Source organism: Pogoniulus pusillus, chromosome 22 (genome assembly GCF_015220805.1).
Source record: "Pogoniulus pusillus isolate bPogPus1 chromosome 22, bPogPus1.pri, whole genome shotgun sequence".
Classification (NCBI taxonomy): Eukaryota; Metazoa; Chordata; class Aves; order Piciformes; family Lybiidae; genus Pogoniulus; species Pogoniulus pusillus.
The window spans coordinates 4,971,824-4,998,661 of record NC_087285.1 but is presented as its reverse complement, the minus strand read 5'-3'; the positions used below and the strand labels follow the sequence as shown (position 1 = coordinate 4,998,661).

At 48.8% G+C, this 26,838-nt stretch overlaps 1 protein-coding gene across 4 annotated transcripts in view; it reads right to left on the bottom strand.

The window, feature by feature from the left end:
* Window positions 1–26,838, bottom strand: part of FNIP1 (folliculin interacting protein 1) — a 90,231-nt gene that overhangs the window by 10,629 nt on the left and 52,764 nt on the right. For 3 of the 4 annotated variants that reach the window (XM_064161541.1, XM_064161543.1, XM_064161542.1), the window contains 11 exons: window positions 26,446–26,589; window positions 20,584–20,684; window positions 20,250–20,324; window positions 19,587–19,678; window positions 17,391–17,474; window positions 15,688–15,759; window positions 13,960–14,095; window positions 13,201–13,402; window positions 12,322–12,407; window positions 3,225–3,371; window positions 869–1,038 (listed from right to left, as the gene is read on the bottom strand). In XM_064161541.1, the coding sequence (XP_064017611.1) occupies window positions 869–1,038; window positions 3,225–3,371; window positions 12,322–12,407; window positions 13,201–13,402; window positions 13,960–14,095; window positions 15,688–15,759; window positions 17,391–17,474; window positions 19,587–19,678; window positions 20,250–20,324; window positions 20,584–20,684; window positions 26,446–26,589 (1,309 nt within the window). The remainder of the gene's footprint in view (window positions 1–868; window positions 1,039–3,224; window positions 3,372–12,321; window positions 12,408–13,200; window positions 13,403–13,959; window positions 14,096–15,687; window positions 15,760–17,390; window positions 17,475–19,586; window positions 19,679–20,249; window positions 20,325–20,583; window positions 20,685–26,445; window positions 26,590–26,838) is intronic. The other variant, XM_064161544.1, reaches the window with a different exon arrangement.

The following is a 26,838-nucleotide window of genomic DNA, read 5'->3' as shown; positions in this document are numbered from 1 at the left end:
GGAAGAGACCTTCAAGATCATCTAGCTCCAACCTCCCTGCCTTCCACCAGACCAGTTTGTTCATGGGCCCATCCGACCTGGCTTTGAACACTTCCAGGGTTGGAGCCTCCACGACTTCTCTGAGCAGCCTGTTCCAGTGTCTCCCCACTCTTATGGGGAGAAGGATCATGCTCATGATGTCCCCTTTGCCTGTTGCACTGGCAGTGCTGCTTTCTTATCAAAAGATGGATTGCCTTGAGTTGCTCTTTCTAGAACCAGGATTATCAACAGCAACAGCCCAATAAATTAAAACCTATTTTCTTTGCAGGGGGAAGAGCAGAGCAGGACTGGAATCCTCCTCACCTTTAAAGGCTTCAGACAGCTTCACCTTTTGGCTGCCATTTGAACACTGATAATTGATATATCAGAGCATCTGTCAAAAAACACAGTGCCCACCTCTAAGCTTGAAATGCAGCCTTTTGTCTCATTGTGAATGAAACTCCCCAAACACTAACTTGGGAGGGGATTAATAAGTGCCCATAACTACTGTTGTCTACAACTACCTGAGAGGTTGGAGCCAGGTGAGGGTTGGGCTCTTCTCCCTAGTACCAGGTGATAGAATGAGAGGAAATGGCCTGAAATTGTGCCAGGGGAGGTTTAGGTTGGAGATGAGGAACAATTTCCTTCCTGCATGAGTGGTCAGGGATTGGAACAGGCTGCCCAGGGAGGTGGTGGAATCTCCATCCCTAGAGGTGTTGAAGAAGTGTGTGGCCATGGCAGCTGGGGACACGGCTTAATGGCCATGGCAGTGTTCGGCTGAAGGCTGAACTCCAAGATCTTGGAGGTCTTTTCTGGTTCTATAAACCCCTGAGTGCTCTTTGCCACCTACCAAGCTGTGCCCACAGGGGGTTGTAGGGGTGAGTTTTGGCCAGCATGTCCACGCTCTGGGAAGAATGCTTCTCCAGGAAGATCCTTATAGGTGGCTGACCGTTCGGCATGACGGTGGGGACCCAGGCCAAGTGGTTAGTCAGGACTGCAGTCAGCAGAGCTGGCAAAAACCTGCAAGCAAAACATTCCACATCTTTAGTGCTTTTGTTTTTCTCCCAAGTACACACTCAGGATGTGTTCATGTGTACATGTACTTCTGAGTTGGCAGCACTCCTATGGACCGAGGGTGGCACAAACACCCTCATGAAGCCAGCAGAGCTCAGCCCTTTCTTTGGTCTTGCTTCTTTGGGAAGAGAAGGAAAGGCTCTACCCCCATCACCTCCCACCCCTTGCAGTGTTTACACGTTTAAAGTAAAATGAAACCTTGGGGCACCTCAGTCCCTCTCTTTGGCAAGAGTTAGGAGGCTTCCTGTTTTTGCAAGCTGGGTGTTGTAAAGCACCTCAAACCCAACTCATGTTGTTGGCTGTAAGGAAACAGCAGCTCTGTGTGGCCTCTCTGTTCCAAGGAGATTCCCAAACTCTCTAAGATCTGTGATTGTTGAGGAGAAGGAAGGCTGTTGCCATCATTTGACAGGTCTGATGGCAACAGCCTTCCTTCTCCTCAGTAATCACAGCCAGCCAGGTGCTGTGCTATCAAAAATAACCCCTCCCCAAAGCTCTGTAGCTCCACCAGCAAGGCTGTGTCCTTGTACCATCAGCACTAGCAAAAAGCAAGGTGGAAAGTCCTTCTGAAGCACAAAGCTGGGGTTTTACTGTCAGGATGCAGCACGGTTTGTGCTCCACGGAGGAAGGGCTGGCAGGAGGAGCCTCCTACATGCCGACAGATGGTGCTGGCGGCCACGCAGCAAGCACCAGTACTGGGGAGGAGAGTCCAAACACTGTCATGCCTGGGTGCTGTTTGAAGAGTTTGCAACCATCAGGAACCCTTCAGTGTAGCTGTTTCCTCACTGGAGACCGCCAAAGGAGGAAGAAGGGGATTTAAAACTGGAGTGCAAAGGATATAGGGCTTGATTTTTCCTCCTGCTTCCAGCAGAGTAAATCTTACTCTAGGTAAAATAAAACAAACAAACCCAAAGGAGAGACCATTTAAATGTAGCCAGGATGCAGAGGGATCAATGCCAGGGACCAAAGAGGCTAATCTCAGGGAAAAAAAACAACCAAACCCAAAACTTTGACTGCAGCAGGAAATGATTGTAAGAAAATATATCTGAACCACTCACAACTCCCTCCAGTTCCTCTCAGGATCACACAAAATGCACTGGGCTGGAAGGGAACCTCAAAAGTCATCTTGTTCAGCACCACTGCAGGCAGCAGGGACACCTCCAACTAGAGCAGGTTGCTCAGGGCCACATCAAGTTTGACCTTTAATGTCTCCAGGGATGAGGCCTCAACCACATCCCCTAAGCAATCTGTTCTCCCCCCCACACTGGAGCAGGTGGATCACGCTAAGCAGATTGAACAGGGTCTTCAGCAGCCTGGCCTAGTGGAAGGTGTCCTTGCCCATGGCAGGGGGGCTGGAACTAGATGGGTTTTAAGGTTCCTTCCAGCCCAAACTATTCTGTGCTTCTATGAACACCAACTGCCACTTTCCCATCTGTGGTGCAGAGAAGATGGTAAAGCTGGAAGACAGTGAGCAGCAGCCCCTTCCCCTCCCTGCAGAAAGCAGCTGGTCCTTCAGTGCCATTCCCACTCAGACTCCACATGTTTGTGCCCACTGTAGGACTCTGAGGGAGTCAAATGCTTTACAATCCTCCCTCTTTACTCGTGCCCTGGGGAAAGAGGTCAAAGTGTTGACACCACAGAGTGAATTTATCAGATTCTCCTGAGTTTATCAAGGACTTTCTCAATTGTTAACAACCCCTCATGGCTCTGTGCCGAGGGCAGAAAGGTGACTCCTAAGGAAGCAGAGTTTCTCCAGTGGCATTTCACAGAAGTCAGGTTCCAGAGCAATTTGTGGTGAGACAGTGTTACAGGCACAGCTCTTAGTGAACGTCTGCCCTTGCTCATCATATGACAGCTGGTTTGGAGAGATAGATGAATGTCTTACAGCAAGTATCTTCACCCCCTTCTAGACATACACACCCATCACATGTTTCTTATGTCCAGCCTCTACCAAGGGCTGGAGAATTGGGGAAAGAGGCATTTAATGAGATACTTTCCTGCTTCTTTTGTTTTGTTTAAGAAAGCAGGCATTTAGGGCTGGTTCTTTGGGTTCTTTGATTACCTGGCATTTAGGAAACAACAGACTGAAAAGTTTGGTTTGAAAGACATCAACACAAAACTAAAATCCACCATACTGGTTTTTGGAAGCGTTTTCCATCAAGAAAGTGAATTCCTTCATGAAGCGATGGCAAAGCTGATTCTTTTCTGGTGTTCCTGACATCATGGTCAGCCAGACAGGCTCCCCGATCCGTGGCATGGTGTAGAGGTTGCAAATGGTTGTTCTAGAAGACAAAAAGCCCCCAAAACCCAGCAGATTAAAACAAACTCTCAAAAGACAGAGATGCCGACCCAAAGAACTCACTGCTGCCATTTCCATCAGAGACAAAACTTCCTCTCATCAAAGTAATGAAGTTCTTTACTGTGAGGGTGGTAGAACACTGGAACAGGCTGTGCAGGGAGGTGGGAGATGCCCCATCCCTGCAGACATTGAAGGTCAGTCTTGATGGGGCTCTCAGCAACCTGCTCTAGCTGCAGATGTCCCTGTGGACTCCAAGGGAGTTGAACTAGATGAGCTTTGAAGGTCTCTTCCAAGCCAAGCCATTCCATGATTCTAGGGCTGTATCCAAACCATGCTGTTATCATAGAATCAGTCAGGGTTGGAAGAGACCACAAGGAGCAGCCAGTTCCAACCCCCCTGCCATGCCCAGGGACACCCTACCCTAGAGCAGGCTGCACACAGCCTCATCCAGCCTGGCCTCAAACACCTCCAGCCATGGGGCCTCAACCACCTCCCTGGGCAACCCATTCTAGCCTCTCACCACTCTCCTGCTGAACAACTTCCTCCTCATGTCCAGTCTGAACCTACCCATCTCCAGCTTTGCTCCATTCCCCCCAGTCCTGGCACCACCTAAAAAAGTCCCTCCCCAGCTTTTTTGTAGGCCCCCTTCAGATACTGGAAGGCCACAACGAGGTCACCTCGGATTAAAGAGTCTGAATTCTGAAAGGTCTCTTCCAGCCTCAACAGTTCTATGAATTGAGCCTCACAGGTTCTTCATGCATCTGCCTGAACTGGCCCCACACAAAGCAGCAGCTGCTGTCCAAGCCAGGAGCTGCCCTGCTGCAAGCGAAGTGATTTTTGGTGGTGTGCGCTCCCCGTTTCCCCTTCCTTTCATCTGAAAACAGGCAGCTCCTCCAAGGTTCTGCCTCATTATGACCAGGGCAGGTTTAGCAACCTCTGTGCTTTAAGACAGTGCTTGGATCTCCAAGCCACACTCACCCAAGTGTGGATCTGCAGAGCAGGGGACCAGCTTCCTCCTTTAGCTTTACCCAGAGTGTATGAGAGGCAAAGACACCTCGTGGCTCTAAGGACTGCAAACCTACCCACGCCGTTTTGGTTCTGCAGGGGATGCAAACTTTGGCTCCACCAAATCTGGTCAAACAGCAGATTTAAAACCCCTGGCTGCTGTTAAACACTAAACTAATCGACAGCCTTGAGGACAGTGCCTATGTTGTGGCACTAAGGGAACCTGTATTTGCATCAGAGGGAAAAGGTAGGCCTGAAGAAAACCAAACAAAGGAAGTGACTGAGCAACTCAAGTTTCTCCCCACCTCTGGCACTGCTTTTCCTGTGATACAGAAATTTGATTTACAAACCAAAGATTTACATAATCCCTGATTTATAAAGATATTCTCTGGATATTTTGCTGTAAAAGATCCTAGACACTGGCAGAAATAAAGCAAGAGCTGTGAGGATCAGGCAGGCAAACAAATCTGCTCTGGTTTGGTGTTAACTCCCTCAGCAGCAGGCAGCATGGGATGGTGCTGGTATGAGGGGCACTCAGGGGAGGAAGGAATTATCCTCTGGTTATTGCACAGAGGAGAAAGCAGCTGGATGGGACAAGATCCCTAGAGCAGCTCCCCAAAAGGCAACCAGGGCAGCTGGAAATCACCAGGACTGCTCAAGAAGTGAAAGAGGTGAGTGGCGCAGTGGCATTTTCTGCCTCAGTTTTCAGTGCACAAAACCCCTGTGTGTTCATAAGCCACTATCAGCCTTGTCTTCCTCACAGGTTTCATTCTCAGACACCTCACAAGCATGGTGGCAGAGCCAGAAAACAGTCAGTGGGTTGGAGAAGAGGAAATTTTCCTGTGCAGTGTGCTCTGTGTGACCCTACTCTAGCAGGGGCTTGGAACAGATGATCTCCAGAGGTCCTTTCCAACCCCCTTCCAACCACACTGGGTTCTGTGCAAGCCAAGTCACCTTTGTGCTTACCAGACCCACAGCACCCAGAGGACTTGCTGGTTGCTGGGTCACTTCCAAGCAGCCCCAGAGCTGCTCTGCCACCCTCTGCTGCTGCTCCTCTCTTGGCAGGAAGGCACAGCACTAGGCATAAGAGTCTTGCCAGGTTACACATGAGAGGGGCATGGAGCTTGCGGGGGGGACCAGAGGGTCTGCAGCAGCAGAGAGGTTTTGGGGCTCCAGGATTTCAATCTTTAGCAGCAGGAGTAGGAGCCAGAGGTGGGATAATTAAAGCTTTCTGTTCACAGCCCATTAACTGCAGTAGATGTTAGAGGCCCCAGGAAGGAGAAAACTCAAGTCCTGAGGACTTCAAAGCTCGAGGAGTTTCAAAGCTCAAAACAAGTATTGAAACTTGCACCCTGCAGACACAGCTGACCTTAGAAGATGAAGACAAACTGCACCAGTTAGGGTTAAAATGCAGCTTACTTCTCCTTCCTACACAAACTAACCCGAGCTGAGCCTCTCACGGCTTGGCTGGCATGGAAAAAGAAAGGAGAAAGAAAACTCCTCCTGCACTAACCCCAACATATTAAACTATTTGTTTTCGTTGAAAAGATAGAGCCAGTCTTGTGATTCGTTATTTACTATTCTGGTAACCCTGGGCTGCATCTGCAACTGATAGTGTTTCCTCAGAGAGAGATCGGATTGCCCTGGCTGCCGGCCAGCAGGCATGTGACTGCAGTGCAGGGAACCCTCCATGCCAGCGCAGGCAGCAATGGCACACAAACCAAGGGCAAGGATTAACTGCTTGCCAGCTCTGCGAGCGCGGCAGGGAAACGCTCCCCTGCCATTTAGTAACCGAACCAAACCTTCACACACGCATACACAACCCTCCTCACACCCAAACCCAAGCTCTCCGCCCCGAAGCTCCCCAGAAGGCTGCAGGGGAGCTAAGCAGGCACTAAGAGCCACTTGTCCCCTCCCGGCCATCTGCAGCCCCCTCCCCTCCGCCTGCTCCCCACGCTCCGGCCAGCACCGCGCAGCAGCATGCCAGGGGAAGAGCAGCTAATGACAGCCTCCATTTCTGGAGGCTTCAGTGCATCTAAAATGGTTTCTACTTGGAAGTGCTCCCCAGAGGCTGAATTCCAGCACCCGGCGGTGGGTGCAGCAGGGGCCGCGGGAGCTCCTCGGGAAGCACCCTTGCAGCTAACAGTGGCCTGAACCCAGACCCCAGCTCGGCGGAACGAAAACGGAGAGCTGAGCACAGCCCCTAGTGCAGAGCCTGTGGGGTCTGTTTGCTCTGCGGGCACAGGTGGCACAGACAGCAGGGTGCCAGGGCAGCGCCCTGGGCTCGGCGCAGTCAGGTGCTGTGCTGCTGTCCGCTTCACCCCCACCCAACACCCCCACGAACCTGCCCGACCTTTGGCCAGAGTTTCAGTCCCAGGCTGTGCTGTCCCAAGCTGTGCTTTCAGCAGCAGCAGAGGGAACACAGAACAGCCTCCGAGCGGACCTGGTGCTGCATAAACCCAAGGAGCCAGACAGCTCCTCCTGGATGTGAGCAGCCCTCTGCAGATCTTTCCTCTCCAGGGAAGCACCTGGGGATGTGCTCAGTGCTCAGCAACAGCTGAACAGTGAGGAGCAAGAAGATGGGACCAGACTCTTCTTAATGGTGCTCTGTGACAGGACCAAGGGGCAGTGGGCACAAACTGATACCCAGGAGGGTCCCTCTGAACAGGAGGAGAAAATTCTTTGGCGTGAGGATGCTGAAGCCCTGGAGCAGGCTGCCCAGAGAGGTTGTGCAGTATCCTTCCCTGGAGAGATTCCAAACCCACCTGGGCACTGCAATTGTGGCAACCTGCTGTGGGTGCCCTGCTTTATCAAGGGGGTTGGACCAGGTGATCTCTAGAGGTCCCTTCCCACCTCATCCATGCTGCAGTTCAGAGATGCCAACCCTTGGCACTGTGCTGCTCTGTTCCTGAAGGACTGCAATGTAACGGCCAAGATCAGCGTTTCTTTGGGGGTTGATTCAAAACAAAGCACACATCAGCAGGCTGGAAAAAGTTTGCTCCTTAGCCTTAGTCACAGAATAGTTTGGGTTGGCCACCTTCATGTGGCCTTCCAGTATCTGAAGGGGGCCTACGAACAAGCTGGAGAGGGACTTTTTAGGCTATCAAGGAGTGACAGGACTGGGGGCAATGGAGCAAAGCTGGAGGTGGGGAGAGTCAGACTGGACATGAGGAGGAAGTCGTTTAGCATGAGAGTGGTGAGAGGCTGGAATGGGTTGCCCAGGGAGGTGATTGAGGCCCCATGGCTGGAGGTGTTTAAGGCCAGGCTGGATGGGGCTGTGGCCAGCCTGCTCTGGAGTAGGGTGTCCCTGCCCATGATAAGAGGGTTGGAACTAGATGATCCTTGTGGTCCCTTCCAACCCTGACTGATTCTGTGACTGATTCTATTCTATGACTGGTTAGAATGGACTCAAAGACTGTTTAGTTTCAAAGCCCCTGCCATGGGCAGGGTCACCTTCCGCTAGCTCAGGTTGCTCAAGGCCTTCAACACCTTCAGGGAGAAGGCATCCACAACCTCCATGGGAAACTTGTTCCAGTGTCTCACCCCTGGAAATAACTTCTTCCTATTATCTAGATGATTTACCCTCAAAAAGGAAAAAGAACAGGGCAGTAACAGCTGCAGTGACTTCAGAGAGCCCACACAGCTCCTGTGCCCATGCTGGTGCTGCTGGGCAGGACTTGCTCACCGAAGCCTAAGCTGCTTAAAAATCACTGGCACAAAATAGGATCGAATCTGGCTGCCAGCAGCAGAGAGAGAGGTGTTTCCCTGGGCCTTGCACTCAGGGTTTCCTTGCCAGCTTGTGTGTTTGCCACACAGGTATTAGTCAGACTCAGCATCTGTATTATCACTGCGCTGCGCCGGCCGCGGGGGCCGGGGGAGCTGAAGTGGTGATGCAAGTACAGTAGCTTATTTCACAAGTCATGTGTCTGCACAGCTGACATGCACAGAGAGTTTTAAGCCCTCTAACTCAAGTGTTATTGGTTAAATCCATCAGTGCTTCAGGAAATGAAAAACTGCTGTGAGGTGAAGAACGATGCAAGGGCAGGCCTGGAGCTGGGCACCAAATGGATGGCAGATTTATCAGTAGCACCGGTAAGGGGCAATGGCCACAAATCCACCTAAACATGAGGAGCAGCTTCTTAAACTTAAAGGTGATGGAGCACTGGAATAGGTGCCCAGAGAGGTGCTAGACTCTCCATCTCTGGAAACATTTGAAACCCACCTGGACGTGCTCCTATGTGACCCAGGTAGACTGGCAGGCAGGCTGAACTCGATGATCTCCAGAGGTCCCTTCCAACCCCTATCCTTCTGGGATTCTGTCATAGGTTCACAGGAGAAGCCTTCAGAGAAGGCAGCTTTTTCTCAGAATGAGATGGCAAGAGCAAAGGAAGGGCTCTGGTCTGGGCTTTTTGTCCCACTCAACCCACAGTCCCAGCAGGGAAGTGCCTTTAAGTGCCTGTCTGACCCTGCAGCAGCTGCTTCCAGCACCCCTGCTCACAGGCTAGTGGGGCTGACCTACAACTCAGCACCTTCCCTGCTCAGGGGGGTTTCTGGGGGGGCAGGAGGCTATGGGACCCAGCATCACACTGCCTCTGCTGATCAGCATGGCAGCCTGTAGCTGGTCCCCCACGCCCCAGCAAATTGAGTTTAGTCTAACCACACAGATCAGCTACACCCAAGATCCTCTGAGACTCTGGGGGGGGGGGGGCTTTAAAAGAATAAAACCCTCCTGAAAAACAATAAAAGAAGAACAAGACTGCAACGAGTTAAACCAGCCCAGGATGATGTTTCAGAAACACCAACCCACTGAAGTCAGCACCCTTCTTCCCTCCAGCAGAATTTGCTAAGAGGGCAGGAATCAACACAAGTCTCAGGTTCACCAAAGGACTCAAGCTCCTGACTTCCCCGTGACTCCAGTGGGAAAGCAGGCGCCTAAAGAGATAATGGTGGCCTAAATGGGTTTGCTGAACCCCTGCCAAGGCATCTTTGCATCCAGCCCTCACCAGTTAAATATGCCTTTGCTTTACTTGGGGTTTTGTTGTTGGGGTTTTTTTTTTTCCTCCCCTTTCTTTCTCTTTACCAGACACATATTGCCTTGCTTTGACAAGTGAGTGGCTCTGGCATGCCACAGAAGCAAATTTTCTTGATGGCAGCACCCACTGTCACCTCAAGAGACCACGAGGGCCTTGGCCAGGCTGGTGGCACTGGATGGTGCAAGGCTGCTGAATGCGGTCACTCGGGAAATAACAACGCGAGAAACATTCCCCCCTCCCAGAACTGCCAAAGAATTGCCCCAGGAAATCCATTTCTATGAAATCAAACTGGATTTAATTTACCTTCTTGCACTATTGAGGAGTAATATTTGCATCACCATGGAAACCCCAGCATGAAGCTGGTGGTTACAGACACATGCTTCCAGTGCTGGTTACGCAAGGGCAGTGTCATGTGAACGATCGCTCCGTGAGCAGCTCGGTGCTGCCAAGCCTCCCAGCTCCACTGGGACATGATTTCCCTGCAGCCTTCCTCATCCCAGCACTCAGCTTCCCTCTTTTTTATTCCCTTTCTTTTCTCCAGGGGAAAAAGAAAAGTTAGCAAGGGGGGGATGTGGTTTGTGCTTCCAGGTCTATTTTAGCTAGGTTTGAGCAGGACCGCGCGCCCCTCCCCAGCACCCTGCAACTGTTTAACTTGGAAGGACAAAGGAGAAGGGGCAAAGTCTGCTGAGCCTATCTTGAGGGGGGAAAGTTTTGGGGAAGAGAGCCAGGGAGGTGCTGCGGTCAGAGGGTGGGAATGCAGAGAAATGGCTCTGCTGCAGAGGCAGAGCAGAGAGGAGCAGAAGAACCACCGTGGGTGCTTGGAGTTGTCGAACTCGTCTCAGGCCCCTGGGCAGGCTCAGCGGCTCCCAGCAGTCACGAGCTTGCCCTGCTCCCCATCTTGGCACAGCTCATCCCATCCACCTCTCACCACAGGCCCACGTGCTCACTCTTCCCTGCCTCCTGCCCCTGCTCAGCATACTCTGCCCTTCCGCGCAGCTGCCCTGGGGTCAGGCTCTAGTAGATGAAAGAGAAGGAAAGAAATGAGATGCTGAGGGGACTGGAACATCTCTCTTGCGAGGAAAGGCTGAGAGAATTGGAGCTATTCAGTCTGGAAAAGAGCAGACTGAGGGGGATCTCATCAATGCTGATCAATACTTGAAGATGGGTGTCAACAGGATGGGACCAGGCTTTTTTCAGTGGTACCCAATGACAGGACAAGGGGTAACAGGCACAAACTTGAACAAGACAAGTTTCATCTTAACTTGAGGAGGAACTTCCTTAATTTAAGGGTGGTGATGCCCTAGAGCAGGCTGCCCAGACGGATGCTGGCATCTCTATCGTGTGACCTTCTCCAGGTGAACCTGCCTTGGCAGGGGGCTGGACTGGATGATTTCCAGAGGTCTCTTCCAGCTCCTACCATTCTATGGTTCTGTGACAGACTGTGCCTGCCATGCCACCCAAACCCTGGCCGTTCAGGCAGTGAGGGGAACTGGAGGTAAAAAAAACCCAGGAGTGAGCCCTCAGGGTCCCTCAGGGCCTGGTGGAATGCTCCCTGATGTCAGGCTTTTCTTTCTACAGCGTCAGAGCACTGTCTTTATAATGCCTTTTAAAAGAGTAGCTCTGTGCTGGTTGTAAAAGGAAGCAACCTGCCACTCCCATCTGCCAGATGAATCACTTGAAACAGATGGATTTCATCTTAACTCCCTCCCCATGACTGAAGTACGGGAAGAAAATACAGTTAAATGCCAGGGATGTGCTTATCTGCGTTGCTCTGTGTATTAACTGTTGAGTAGAGACACTCTGCAGGTAATGATAGCAAGAGATTACAATGCTGCATTTTACTGGGGGAGGAAGATAGTCCTTCGGAGTGGCTGCTTATCTGAAATGCCTTGAGAGCAGAATTCAGACACAGGAAAGGTCACACTTTGCTCATAGGCCAGGAAAATACACACGAGAGGAGGATTTCCCTAGCATGGCTTTGCAATTCTTCTCCCTCTCCTCTCAACAGGCATTAAAAGATCATTTAAGAGGTGGCTGGGAGCTTAGCTACCACCTGAAGTACAGAAAATCTTGATTATCTGTGTCCTGCACATATCAAGCCCTGATGAATAAATGCACTTTCCTTAACATGGCTTTGCAGTTCTTCCCCCAGTCTCTCAATGGGCCTAAAAATACAATGAAAGATGTTTCTGAGAGCTTCATTATTATGGAACTGCTGAAATACGTCCAGAGGAGGTCATGAAGATGATCAGAGCACTGCAGAACCTCCCCCATGGGGACAGGCTGAGGGAGTTGGGGTTTTTCAGACTGGAGAAGGGTCCAAGGAGACATTATAGAGGCCATCCAGTACCTGAAGAAGGCTACAAGAAAGCTGGGAAGGGACTTTTCACAAGGGCTTGTAGTGATAGGACAAGAAGGAACGGATTAAGGAAGGCAGATTTATACTGGAGACTAGGAAGAAGTTCTTTCCAGTGAGGGTGGTGAGACACTGGAACAGGTTGCCCAGGGAGGTTGTGGATGCTCCCTGGAGGTGTTCAAGGCCAGGCTAGATGAGACCTTGAGCGACCTGTTCTAGTGGGAGGTGTCCCTGCCCATGGCAGGGGGTTTGGAACTGGATGATCTTTAAGGTCCCTTCCAACCTACACAATTCTATGAATGTGAAGTACAGAAAATCTTGCTCCTCTGTGTCCTGTTCACATCAAGGCCTGATGGTTAAATGCACTCAGCGAAATCCAAACACACAAACAGATTCTAGAGGCTGGCTCTCGCCACTGCCTTTACAACCCCTCATGCTTTTAAGTTCCTTATCCTGCACCAAGCAGAAGGCCCTTCTAAACCAGCCCTGAGTGCTTCTGAAGAGACAGACACAAAAGCCAGGAGACAAAGAGTGCTCACCTGAATTCATTAAGGGCATCCACGATTCTGTTATATGCCAAACTCCGCTGACTGGCATCAGCTGATCTGCGACTCATTTTCATAGCCTTGAAAACAATCATTAAACAGATAAGTAACACAGAGCTGCAGAAGCACAGGAACTGGCAAACAAAGTCACGTGTTTGACTTTATCTTCCATGCAACTAGTCATGCAAATAATTCTTTTTCTTTGTAAGTGATAAAACGATGGTACAAGTGCCAGCTTTCATATCTGAGGAGAGATAGGTGAGGCACACGTATCTGCAGCCTCTGCTTCTTCTGTGCTTTTCATCATTTGAGGCATAAAAAGGGTCAAAGTTTTCAGTGCAGTGCCAAAGTAACTGCTAAGTGTTTCCCAGAAGAGAGATCTGAAGCAAACCTCACCACACATTTGACACTTTGGTCTCGAAAATTTCCTACACATCGGAATCAAGGGGGTTAAAAATGCAAGAGAAAGAAAAAAGCTTGGTGTTTATTTACAGCCTGGAGTAGCCTAGAGAGAGGTTCTGCCCCTGTGATCACGGGACTCAGAGCTGAGGCAGGGAGGCAAGAAGTGGCCTTAAAAGCACCTTTCCCCCTTGGCTGATCCAGGGCTGGCTGAGAGCTTGCACAGCCCAGTGCCTGCTCCAGCTCTCAGCAATCCCTCTAGTGCAATGTCCTCACCCTGTCGTGCTTCTGCTAGCAAAAAGAAACATCATCCGAGATGCTGAGGAGCAAAGCTCTCCTCTGGTGCAGTTCCAACACCCGGCAGCAAGCTGATCCCACCTTGGTAAGCGAGTAACAAGAGTCAGGAATGAAAGCTGACAGGGCTGAGGGGGCCAGGCAGCAATACAAGTGCAGGAATCAGGAGGCTGTGTTTACCTGTTCTATTGCACTCTTCAATTTGTTCATGTGACTCTCAAAAAGAGGGAAGTGTGAGAAGAAGAACTCATTAAACTTGTTGTTTTCATCTTCATCTCTGGAGAGTGAAAAAATGACTCCAATTGCTATCTTCTTCTTCCTGACAATTCCTGGGCTAGGACCAGAGCTGTCATCTGACAAGTTAAAGCTTTCATCCATAGACCTTGAAGCATGGAAAAAAACCAGAAAGTTAATGTAACCCACTGCTTAAAGTTGTACCTTGGTTTCCTGTCTGATGCAATTCTGGAACATTTAGCTTCAACAAACACCTTTAGTTTGCCTGTGTTGTCAAAGTGTCACCTCTGAGAACAGCCACTTCCCAATTTTTCACAGGCAACCATTAGCTGAGCCTGCAGTCACAGAAGCTGGCACCAGATTCCAAGCGTTGGCGGGGATCAGAACGTGGTTTTCTAGCTCTCTCCCTTCTCTGCCAAGAACTTGGGTTGTGGGGAGGATTTTAGGGCTTCTCATCCTCCCGAGTACAGCCCCCAGGTTTCTGTTTGGCTGCAGGATTTCCACTTAGTGCAAACAAACGAATGCCAGGCAGAAAACAAGATGCTAAAAAAGATCAGGCGTGGAAGCACAGCCTGGCTTACACCTCTGCAGATACCCCGCAGGAAGCAACAGCAAGAGCAGATGTACGCCTGCAAGAGCAGAGTCGAGCTGACAGTGGTGGGGAGTTCATGGGCAGCACCCAGCATTTACCCTTCCCCAGCTCACCATCGAGGGAAGACTCCGTTCTCCAAGCTGGTCGTCTGGCTGCGACGCCAACGCCGCTGGTAGCTGCTAGCACAGCTTTTGTTAAAGGAGGAGCCCGGAGATGGAAATGGAGTGATCAGCAGGCTGCTGAGAGATGCTGCAAGAAGAGTAACAGCACTAAATAAATACAATCTCTCCAGAAGAAGAAAGCATTTGGAAAACAACCCCAGCAACTCAACAAAGCCCCTCAAGAGAAATGGGGATTGCTTCTCAAGAGCCATCTCTTTTGCTTATCTGGGTTTCTCATCTAGACCCAACCACTTTGTAATGCCACTAACAAGCTATACAAGCACTGCAAGGGTGGGACAGGCGACGTACCTTGCACAGCAGCCCTCATCTATTAGAAAGAGATTCTTTGTGGAGAGGAGTAACATTAATCACAGCCTTTAACAACCTTTCCCATCCTAACCTGAAGTGCCCAAGCCGTTCCTATCCTAACCTGAAATGCCCAAGTCAATCTCATCCTAACTTGAAGTGCCCAAGCCGTTCCCATCCTAACCTGAAATGCCCAAGCCAATCTCATCCTAACTTGAAGTGCCCAAGCCGTTCCCATCCTAACCTGAAATGCCCAAGTCAATCTCATCCTAACTTGAAGTGCCCAAGCCGTTCCCATCCTAACCTGAAATGCCCAAGCCAATCTCATCCTAACTTGAAGTGCCCAAACCTTTCCAATCCTAGTCTGAAGTGCTCAAGCCTTTCCAAAGTGGCCAAACCTTTCCAATCCCAACCTGAAGTGCTCAGTGTCCTGAATTTAGGGGGAGGAGAGGGCTGTTGTGGAGACAAAGTCATGTTTTAACATTACCATTTGGAAAGGAGATGACAGCAAGTATGGTGACAAAGCCTAGTCTGACTTGGCCTTTAGGAGGAAGTTCTCCACAGAGAGAGAGTGATTTGCATTGGAATGGGCTGCCCAGTGAGGTGGTGGAGTCACCATCCCTGGAGGTGTTCAAGAAAAGCCTGGATGAGGCACTTAGTGCCATGGTCTAGATGACTGGCTAGGGCTGGGTGCTAGGTTGGACTGGATGATCTTGGAGGTCTCTTCCAACCTGGTTGATTCTATGATTCTATGAAATGCTGCAAACATTTCAGTATTTCATTTGGCTTATTTGCAGCACACTAATGAATGAGCTTGGTGAGGTTCCTAATGCAATACCCCTGACACCTGCAGCTGTACCTACACACAGGTGTGCATTAATGTCTCTAAAAACAACAGAACAGTCACATTTCAGTGCAGGAAAAATGATTTGATGATGTCTACACACCTCAGTGGTGAACATTACTAAACACTACTGAGCCTACAAGGCCAGGCTGAGAGAGTTTGGGTTGTTCAGCCTGGAAAGGAGAATGCTCCAGGGAGACCTTCAGATGGCCTTTCAGTGCTTCAAAGGGCCAAAAAGAAAGATGGGGACAGTTTTCATCAGGGCCTGTTGTGATGGGACATTGGGTGAAGGGTTTAAACTAAAAGAGAAAGATGTAGACTGGAGAGAAGGAAAGAAGAAATTTTTTTCCAGGGGAGGTGATGAGCCTCTGGCCCAGGCTTCTCCAAGAGGTGGAATCATTCCAGGTCTGGCTGTTTGAGGCTCTGAGCAACCAACTCTAGCTGCAGATGACCTTTAAAAGGTCTCTCCCAACCTAAACCATTCTGTGCCTTTTGGAGTCTACAGGGTTAAACACACGAACTGACATTACCAGATCTTGCTATACCGCTGTCTCTGTCCTCATTCTGCTCCCTTCCAGGCATATCCATAGGGTTGCTGTGAACTGTAAAACAAGGCATACCAATTAGCAGGGGAATATACAGTTCCTTTCCTGTTTGCAGATCTCCATGTAATTAATGAAACAAAAACATGCTCATTAATTCAGATCAACAGCACTGCACAAGGCCATCACCAAGAAAGGCTGCTTAGCTGAACAAGCCAAAACGCTCCTCTGAAAAGCTCCTGTGTGCTTTTTCTCAAGCCCATGGCTCTTAGCACAAACTAAGCCCAGTGCCTTTTGTCTCTTTGCACAGGTTATTTTGCCATACCCAAAAAGGATTCTGGTCACATTGGTAGTACTCAGTGTATAGGCCAAAAAGAACCCAACACCACCAAAGCCCAGTACTGTGCATATACCAGATTGCTCAGATGTTATCTATCTGATTTTAAAGGGATTTTACCACGCTGTCTTGAGAGAAAATTGTGAGCAGCGTGTTGGTTGTTCAGCTAAGCTGTAAGCTGTCCAGATTCACAGTCTGCATAGACACAAGATCAGAATTGTCTCAGGCTCAGTACCCTTTAAATGTGATAGATTCTCTAAATCTGTGTGTGAAATCAAAGCTACTCAGCCGTGGAAATAAGACTCAGCGAGGAACGTTCATTTTAAATCAACCTACAGTAGCTTTACTTTGCAGTTTGGTTGGAATGAGTCCAGATTGAAATAGATTGAAATACTAGAAAATGAAATGTTAAAGTACTCTTGCACTGAGGGTGGTGAGACCTCTGGGCCAGACTGGGCAGGAGGTGGGAGATGCTTCATCCCTTGAACCATTCCAGGTCAGGTTGGACTGGGCTCTGAGCAACTTGATCCAGTTGAAGATGTCCCTGCTGACTGCAGGGAGGTTGGACTAGATGACCTTTAATGGTTCCTTTCCAACCTAAAGCTTTCTGTGCTGGGATGATTTGACATTAGAAGAACCTTCTTCACTGTAAGGGTTCTCAAAGACTGGAACAGGCTGCCCAGAGAAGTGGTTGAATCCTCACCTCTGGTGGTGTTTAACAGAGGCAGGAATGTGGTGCAGAGGGATATGCTTTAGCACCAGGCTGCCCAGAGAAGTGGTTGAATCATCACCTCTGGTGGTGTTTAACAGAGGCAGGAATATGGTGCAGAGGGATATGCTTTAGCACCAGGCTGCCCAGAGAAGTGGTTGAATCATCACCTCTGGTGGTGTTCAACAGAGGCAGGAATATGGTGCAGAGGGATATGCTTTAGCACCAGGCTGCCCAGAGAAGTGGTTGAATCCTCACCTCTGGTGGTGTTTAACAGAGGCTGAGACGTGGTGCAGAGGGATATACTTTAGCACCAGCCTAGGTTAACTTAGAAAATGGTTGGACTCAAAAGGCTTTTCCAACCCAACAGACCTCCAGAAATATGAAACCCACCATTCAGTCAGTTCCAATAAGGACATGTTTCCAAAGCAACACAACCGACTCCAAAGAGGACTATTAAAATGCTTGCTGTCCTCGGGGGATTTAAAGCAAGTAGCCCAAAGGTGGAAGAGCAGACAGCACTCCTCACTTTGTGTTTGTAGGGAAAAAAGGTTAAAAATCTTATTTCCAGGGCTGAACTACAAACCCACCCAAGTGCTGTCACACCAGCTAGACTAACCACACAGCACACAGCACACTGCAAACCTGCAAAGAAAGAGGCGCTCCGGATCAGGCGGAGCGGACCTTGCTCTGAGAATGCCCGCCTAGGGCTGCAAAGCTGTGAAAGACCTACATGGCAAAATGCAAAATACACATGAAAGAATGAGGTTAGTAAAGCAGAACAGTCTGGAGGGAGGGGGCCAGGGCAGGGAGGAGAAGACATAAGCCAACGTAAATGCAGACTAACGGATGCAGAAGAGCTCTTGCACGTAACGAGAAGGTTGATTCCGGGTTAGGGCTCAGGGCTGGACTAAAGCATGTTTGCAGAGCTGAAATCACAGACCCAGCTTTACACTGTTTCCCATACAAGGATGGGGGTTCTCTCCAAGCTGAAAAATGATTCATTTATGCAGGCTCAGCGCCCAACTTGATCACAAACAGGAGATTCATCAGGGAGTACAATGTTGGTTTTAATATCCACACTGCTGGCGTGGCTGAGGAACACTGTTGCTGGAGATGACAGGGAGGGATGCTGGGGAAGGTAGGCAGCAATTCATCTTAGGAGGACCAACAGAAAATTACAGGCTGAAGTGGTTGTTTTAAGAACAGATTCGTGGCTGGATCAGATAGAAAACAAATGCTAGCAGTCTCAGCAGTCCATTTTAAAAGGAATACTGGACTCAAAATGGAAGAAGATGGATTCAGATTAAACATCAGAAGAAATTCCTTCCCATGGTGTTGAAACACTAGGATAGGTGGCCCAGAGAAGTTGTGGAGGCTCCAAGCCTGGAAGTGTCCAAAGCCAGGTTGGATGGAGCCTTGAGCAACCTGGTCTAGGAGGCAACCTGGTCCAGGAAGCAACCTGGTCCAGGAAGCAACCCGGTCCATGGCACAGGGGGGTTGGAACTAGATGTTCTTTAAGGTCTTTTCCAACCCAACCCATTCTCATAGATATACCAGTGAAAAAGTGAATTTATTCTACAGAGAGCAAGGCAAAGTGTATTTTTAATGAGTTAATTGCCAGTCCCTCTCCTGAATTTGAAGCTACTGCTTGCTCCAAGTTTGCTGATTAGAGAAAACATGGAGGCTGCACTCGTAGGTCTCCACTCATTAAGGGGAAGGACGTGACCAGTGTTGCCTTTCCCCGCCCCCCTTCCTTTCTGTTTAAAGCAGCATATCTGAAAAAAGCAGCTTGTAAATAGTTCCCAACCAAAACACATAGAGCTGCCTCCTGTCATGGGCTGGTGAGAGCCAGGGAGTCAGGAGCAAGCTTTGCTGCTGAGCTCAGAAATGCAGCAGTTACAGATTAACTTGGTTACCTCCTTTACCCACGGTTCCTGCAGTGCTCAAATGGGAACTGTAAACAAACACTGCTGAACCCACTGAAAACTCAAGCAGATCGACTGCCACGCAGGGTTCAGTACCCTCAGCTAGCAGGTGATCCCATCACACCTCGTTGCACACCCTGGCACCCATGTGCCCACACCTCCTGGCCAACTCTTGGGGCTGGGATCTTTTCTGTGCTCTGGGGAAGAGTCACCCTTGTGACAGAGCTGGGACACAGATGAATGTTTGGTCCTGACTACACCTAAACCATGCTGAGTCCACACCTGACAGCTGCATTGCCTGAATGTGAACTTGCAGTTTAGATCAGGCTGGTGATACATCTAAACCTTGGAGTCCCCTCCAACCTGGCATCCTGGGATTCTGTGATACAGAAAGCTTTTGCCAAGTGCACACTATTGCAAAACCCTATAAACAGATGAAGCGAGTTCCCCTCTCTTATTCAGTCATGCACTGCAAAAGATCACAACTGAGGTCTGAAAGGAACACTGAATGTTAACCAGACCCCATCTTTACCTTTTCTGACTTAATAAATTCAGAAAACATTTAACAGAGAATAAGTTCTTACAACTTCTGGAAGACATTCTTCCCTGTGAGGCTGGTGAAGTACTGGAACAGGCTGCCCAGAGCAGATTGCCCAGATTCCTCCAACTGAGGAAGTCCTCAAAGCCAGGCTGGATAGGGCCTTGAGCAACCTGGTCTAGTGGGAAGTGTCCCTGCCCATGGTATGGAGGTTGGAACTGGATGATCTTTAAGGTCCCTTCCATCTCAAGTCACTCAGTGATTCTGTCTTTAGCTTTAATTTCTTCCTTTGGCTCTCTTTAGAAGACTTTCCTATTCCAGATTCTATTGTTAGACAGTTAAAGATACCAGGAAATAAAATCTCTTTGTAATTACCTATATTCCCAAGGAGTCCATTCATAATTGTACTGTGGTCAGGCTTTAACGTGTTGCTGTCTTGATTAATGAACTCAAGACTGTCCTGCAACCTACAACACAGAACACACAACACAAGCACTGATTAGCATTTCAGTAGAGGACACTGTTACTTCATGACAGCCTAAGAGGACAAGAGAAGAACACAGGCATCCACTGGACAAAGCTTTCAGAGCCTAAGCCCCATTCTCAGGTTAATTAACACAGGAAACAAAACATTGAACCCTCTGAAGCCAGATGGTTTGGTAAAATCTTTTTCTTCATCTTAGACTGGATGATCGTCAAGGTCCTTTCTGACCCAAACCATTTTACAACTCAGCTCCCCAACACCACTCTTCATCTCTTCTCCTTTGGTAGTAGCAGGTACTTTTGTACCTTACAATACCAAGCCCCATCATTCCAGTGTTTAAGGAATGCTTCATTCATTCACTTAGAGCAAAGTGAGGTGAAGACAACTGCAAGGTAAAGGTGAGGACACCGGTGACAGGATGTAACAGACTGGGGAAGAAGAAATTCTTTTTCTAGAAGAAGAATCTGAAGGGTCCCCCCCCAAAAAAAAAAAGCCTTCTGTGTTCTTTCACTCATCTGCTTGTGTGCAACAGACACAATTTGTACTGGACTCACGTGTTCAGACTTCCATAGATGCTGCTTCCAGTGCGAGCTGTGAAAACCTTGCTGAGCATGAGCTGAGGAGGCGAGCTGGAGGACAAGAGAGATGGGGTCAGGCAGCCACACAGTGTCAAGACAGGCTTTGCTTCCCATTTCCCTGCCCTCCAGATTTCAAAGACCTATATATGAGATAACAGCCTTTGGGGTCAAAAAGTGACCTCAGAACAACTCGAAAGCAAAGCCAGAAATTCCTTTGGCTCTGCACTTGTGGCATTCACTTCATTACACATCAGCACTAGGGAGGAAGCCTTCTGAAGAGACCAGCAGTAAAAAAGAAACTTAGTCTTACCGAATCTGGTGAATTTTCAAAGTGGAGCCCTTGTAGCTCATGGCCACAGAGCCAAACATCATCTCTCCCAGCATGTTAGCATCTGAGGAGCATCGAGAGCCCTGAAAAGAACCCCCAACCCAACATTTGTTTTAAAGCACTTTAGAAGCACAATTTCTATTCAGGCAACATGCAACTAAGGAAAATGGTCTTTCTTTAAAGGAGAAACCTGCAAAGCATCTGCACATGCTGCACTGACCAGTTTGCTACAGAGAATGCTGGCACAGAAAGTCATCTTCTTATGGCTGTGAGCTAAACCACTCACTTCATCCAGGGCAGCCTGTGCCAATGCCTGACCACTCTTACTGTGTCTTACTGCTTCCACTGGGGCCTGCTGCTCACACACCGAGGCCAGAGCTCAGACCTGTAGTTTTTAAGTTTGGCTTGGGAAGAAATTGTTTTCAATGTCCAACTGAAACCTCTTCTGGCACCATTTCAGGACATTTCTTCTCATCCTATTACCTGACACCAGGGAGAAGAGACCAATCCTTGCCTCCTTTCAGGGAGCTGTAGGGAACAAGCAAGTCTGTTCTTGTCAGCCTCCTCTTCCCTAGCCTAACTTATCCGTGGATGGCTATTTTCTGTTTGATGCATGTGTCCCTGGTGTTGCTGTGATGGCACCAACCAAGAGCTGTAGCACTGCGAAGCCAGGCTTCAGCTTGTGCAGTTCCTGCTCCCTGGGTGGTGAGAGCTTGCTGTGAGGCACACTGGCTAAGTAAGCAGGAACATCAGGGAGCTGCAGCACAGGCTGGACCAAATACTGCAGACAAAGGCCTAAAATTAAAGGGCAATCAACTGCAGATGACTGCTCAGCTGACAGTCATCTTATTGGTATTATTCCAGTCTCTGAGATTACTGTGCCATTACCCAGGGCTGTTTCACCTCTAGGCTAGCAGAGTTATCAGTGCTGGCTCTGCTCTCCATTTGTGCATCATTCACAATATCCTGATCACTCACAGAGTTCAGATGGCTCATAGGTGAGGTATCTGGGTACTGTGTAAGAGGTGCATGGTAACTCATAACACTCTCTTGGAGTAATCCTTCCAAAAGGTCCCTGAAAGCAGCCCCAGAAACATCCTTGTGCTTGGTAAAAGCTAAGTGTTGTATCTCCATCTTCCTTATTCAAGCTCTGAACAACCAGGATCCTCAACCAGATTCATGCACAGGTTTGGAGTATCACATGGTGGTGGTTGGAAGGGGATTCTGGTGATCATCCAGTCCAACTCTGCTGCTAAGGCAGTCACCCACAGCAGCTTGCCCAGAGTCACAATGTCCAGGTGAGTTTGGAATCTCTTCTGAGGAGGTTCCACCTCTCCGGGCAGCCTGCCTCAGGGCTCCAGCACCCTCACAACAAAGAAATTTCTCCTCCTGTTCAGATGGAACCTCCTGGGTTCCAGTTTTTGCCTATTGCCCTTTGTCCTGTCACTGAGCACCATTAAGAAGAGTCTGGTCCCATCCTCTTGTCCCTCACCCTTTAGCTCTTGCTGATCTGATTGATCAGATGCCCTCTGGGGCTGCTCTTCTCCAGGCTCTCAGCCTTTCCTCCTCACAGAGCTGCTCCAGGCCCCTCCTGGTAGCCTCCACTGGACCCTCCCCAGCAGTTCCCTGTCTCTCTTGAATGGAGGAACCCAGAATATAGAGATCTGTCAGGCCTCTGGGCAGCAGCAGCCAGTGAGCTCAGAGCACCAGCAAGGACAGAGTGTCCACACCAGGAGTAAGCAGTGGTGTGAAAACGGTCACTCGGTGTTTCAGCTCAGCTAGCCTGCAGAACGGGGGCAGGAACAAGGAAATGCTAATCAGCCAAAAGGCAAAGTACTTCTAACACTTCTCAGTTTTTAGCTCTTCTCAAGCACTCTCAATTAAGACGATGGCACTTTAACAGCCACAAGATTAACCTCTGGAATCTGCTATCAGTGCAAGGAGGAGAAGGGATGACTAAGAGGAGACACCACAGTGAGGATCCAATTGCCAGGTTTGTTAGTGTTCATATGACAGGGCAAAATCTGATCATGAGCTGGGTCTCAGAGGCATTCCCACCTTCCCCTCCCAGGGATTCACCCTGGAGGCAGCACTGGAAAAACCAGACTTCACCAGCAGTTAGGATGACCCAGCAGCTCCAAGGAAACATGAGCACAGACCTTAATGGTGCTAGGAAATGATAGGTCTGGCAGCATCGTGAAATCCTGCATTAAGGACGCTGCAAATTACTACAGCCAAATGTTAGGGCTGTTCTTTTGAAATCTGCTGCAGATCTCCAGCTGAAGGACTCATTCTGGATGAATGTCAAGTCCTTGACTCCTGCTTTGGGCTCCGACTTTCTGCTGGTGGGAAAATCTGATTCTAAAAGCTGAGGAAAAAAACACTGTAAGATCAAATATTGATTTTCTTTGTCAAGCAAGCAGATTAAAAAAAGCAAGTGAAAACCAGCTGCCTTCAGATTTAATTACAGGGGTTTCCCTTTCCTCTGGAAGGCAGAGACAAGCTGTGCTGACGGCAAAGAGCGTGGTGAGATGCACCCTTGGACTCTCCCAGCCTGCAATTTGTCTGCTCTTAATAGCAGCACTGCTACCATGCATAACAGAAGAGGTACATATTTAATACATCTCTTATGAGGAAAGACTGAGAGACTTGGGGGGTTTAGTCTGGAGAAGGCTGAGGGGAGTCTCATCAGAGCTGAGCAATGCTTAGAGTAGGTGTCAAGAGGATGGGATCAGGCTTTTTTCCAGCGGTGTCCCATGACAGGACGAGGAGTAACAGGCACAAACTGGCACATAAGAAGTTCCTTCTGAACATGAGGAGAAACTTCTTTAAATTAAAGGGTGACAGAGGACTGGAATAGGCTGCCCAGGGAGGCACTGGAGTCTCCATCTCTGGTGACATTCGAAACCTGCCTGGATGTGCTCCTGTGTGACCTCATCTAGGCAAATCTGCCTTGGCAGGGGGGTTGGACTCAACGATCTCCACAGGTCCCTTCCAGCCCCAGCCATTCTGTGATGCTGTACTGCACTTACCAAGGAAATGCATTTAATAAGGAAATGCTGTTAGAGCTCAACTCTTTGGGTCTTTAACACTGCAAAATAAAGACCACTCGAGACCAAAGTAGAGTGCAATCAACTGAGGAAAGGGGTTAAATATTAAAACCTCAAATAGCCAAGTTGCATCTGGCAAAAAGGGCAGAACCTGAGGCATTGACAGCTTGGACTCAAACCAATACCCTAGGTGACATTTGCAAGCTGACATAAAAACTGATCATAAAACACCCACGAGTGTTTGTTAGTGGCCTTCAGCGTATTAGAGGTGGCAACATTTGCATGAGTTGGAAATCACATTTCTGAATCTATTTAAAGCACTTAATATTCCACTTACAGTTACCTGTTGTCCTGTCAAGAGCTGAGTAGGGGTGGAAGTTAAAAAGGCAGCACAGAAAGCAATGTCAAATGTCACCATTAGTCAATCAGAGAGATGTACAGTCCTGGCTGCACTGACAAGCAGGTACAGAGCTAACACTGGTGGCCTAATGTGTAAATCATAGAATGGTTTAGGTTGGAAGGGACCTCAGGGATCATCTAGTTCCAACCCCCTGCCATACACAGGGACAGCTCTCACTAGCACAGATTGCTCAAGGCCTCATCCAACCTGGCCTTGAACACCTCCAGGGAGGGAGCATCCACAACCTCCCTGGGCAACCTGTTCCATTGTCTCACCACCCTCTCTGGAAAGAACCCTTTCCTACTTAGAACCGTGTTCAGCTTTATCTTAATGGATCCTAATCACATTTGGGAGGGCTCTTGATAGGATAGAATTAAAGATATGGACACCTGAACAACATCCTTTATTTCACCTTGCAATTCAAAGTTAGTCCTATATAGAATCATAGGATCATTAAGGTTGGAAAAGGCCTCTAAGATCATCAAGTCAGTGGGTTTAAACAAGGAAATGTAAAGAAGTATTGTTAGAGGTCCTGTAGCACTGTATTATTTGGACTTCCATTGTGTAGCTTTAAAAGCCAAACAAAAGAACCTGTGAACATCTCAAACACCTTCAGTAACTTCTGAGGTGATCAGATACAGCAGTCAGAAGTCAGGGAACGCCAGGCTGAGCGGTGTCTGAGCAAACTTACCCTGGCTCTTCTGCACAGATGCTACAAAATGTTATGGTGTGATAAAGAACTTGTGTATTTATGGAGCTCTGCTGGCTTGCTGGGGAAGCCTGGAAGGAGCATGGGGAACACAGCAAAGGGTTTACACCAAGAAACTTCATCTTCCACAGGGTAAGCTGAGAGTTTCTTGCCTGCTTTCTGAGCTAGTCATGCAGCCACACATCATTTCACAGAACCACAGAATGCCAGGTTGGAAGGGACTTCAAAGATCATCTGGTCCAACCCTTCTAGGTGATAGTGCAATTGAAATGAGATGGTTCAGCACCCTGTCAAAGCCCAGTCTTGTAACTGGCCAGTGTAAGGCAATCCACAGCTTCCCCTGGGAGATGATTCCTCATGGGGAAACATCTTCTGGATTCTTCAGAATATCCCCAGCAGTAACTTGTCCCCAACACCTCTTCTCTTTTCCACAGGACTCCTTGCAACAAGGGAGCACCCTTTATGTCTTGGCAGCCTCCCTCTATGTTCTGGCACATGGTAATGAGATCTCCCCTAAGCTTTCTCTTCTCGAGGCTGAACAAACACAAGTTCTCTCTCAGCCTTTCTTCCTAGGGCAGCTCTTCCAAGCCTTTGATCATTCTCATGGCCCTTCTCTGGATGGCTGAGTGATACACGTGTGGAAATGGGGACATAAAAGGGAAAGCTTCCCACAGCTTTAAAACCCACTGTCATGCCAACCATTAAAATTCATTTCCATGAATAATGTAGAGCATTGTTTGCACAGAGCCTGCCCAGTGGGAGAGACAATTTCTGGATAGTAGGGGGCATCATCATTCTTCTTGGTCACACAATGCACGAAGGAGGTTATTTTGTGCTGGAAGGAAGCTGCTGACAGAAATGTCTCTTCCTTTCAGAACCACAGCTAAATGCCCTTCCAGGAAGGGAGGAATGGAAAACAGATCCTCAGCCACCTTACTAAAGCTGTGGAAAAGAGTGTGATGAGGAGGAGAAAACAAGAATACACAGCTTGCCAAATACAGCAAGGGCTGACAGCGGGGAAGTCAGCTCCGAGAGCTTCTCCGCTCCTGTCTACGGCAGATCAAGGTATCAGTAGTACTGCACTTCAGAGCAGGTTGTGGAGACAGCAGCTCCCTCAAACACACAATTACTTCATTACAAAGAGTGGAAGGGCTTAGTTCTATTTTAGGGTGGCTTAATATAAAACACTTGTGATCCATGGAAGGAGAGATGACAGAAATATATCCGTGTCAGATGACTTCAGCTACTCTCATGGCCAAACTCTCTTATGTAAAACGTAACTCAAGTGCACTGAATCCCTTGTCATAAAGCTGGGACACAGACTCACATTTCTCTCTTCTTTCCCTGGCATTTAGCAACAGAGTACAATAAAACACCTAACCTGTACCAAGATGAGATGGTTGTGCTGAGCTGGATCGCACCAAACCAGTGTTACCACCCAGGTCACAAGACAGAGCAAATGCCCTGCAGAAATCACTGCCCTTCAACACCCATCCTGAGAGAACCACCTGGTTGGTTTTTAACTTGTTCAAACCCAAAGCTACAGAAGGAAACATTTCTGAGTCAGAACCAAAGTCTGATTTTGATTGAAACCTGCCTCTGGGTTCAAGCATTTTAAAACATTCGGTACCTCACCTTGTATTTGACATGAGTTATGCAAAAAAAAAAAGTGAAGAGTGACTCACCTGGTACTTTGGGCATTGCTCTTTTGGGTCAGAGAAGGAGGAGGAGGAATTGATTGAACTATCCAAGGAGGAAGAGCTGTCTCCTCCAGGCTTCAGTTGGCAGCATTTCCCAAACACTCTCACCTGAGCATCGCTGCAGAGTTTCTGAAACACAGATGAAACAGGTGACACAGTAAGACCCCCAGCCTGAAATCACAGCTTAGCAGCACTGCACTTACCTGTCTGGGTGAGCTGTTCTAACAGCTGCAGGGCTTGTGCTCCAGGAAAACAGGCCACACAGTATTTATTCATCTCTCCCACAGCCTGGTTGTACCAAAGAAGGCTCAGCTGGCTTATGTCCAGTTAGCCAGAAGCTAACTGATCACTCCAACCACATTTTCCTAAGTCCTCATC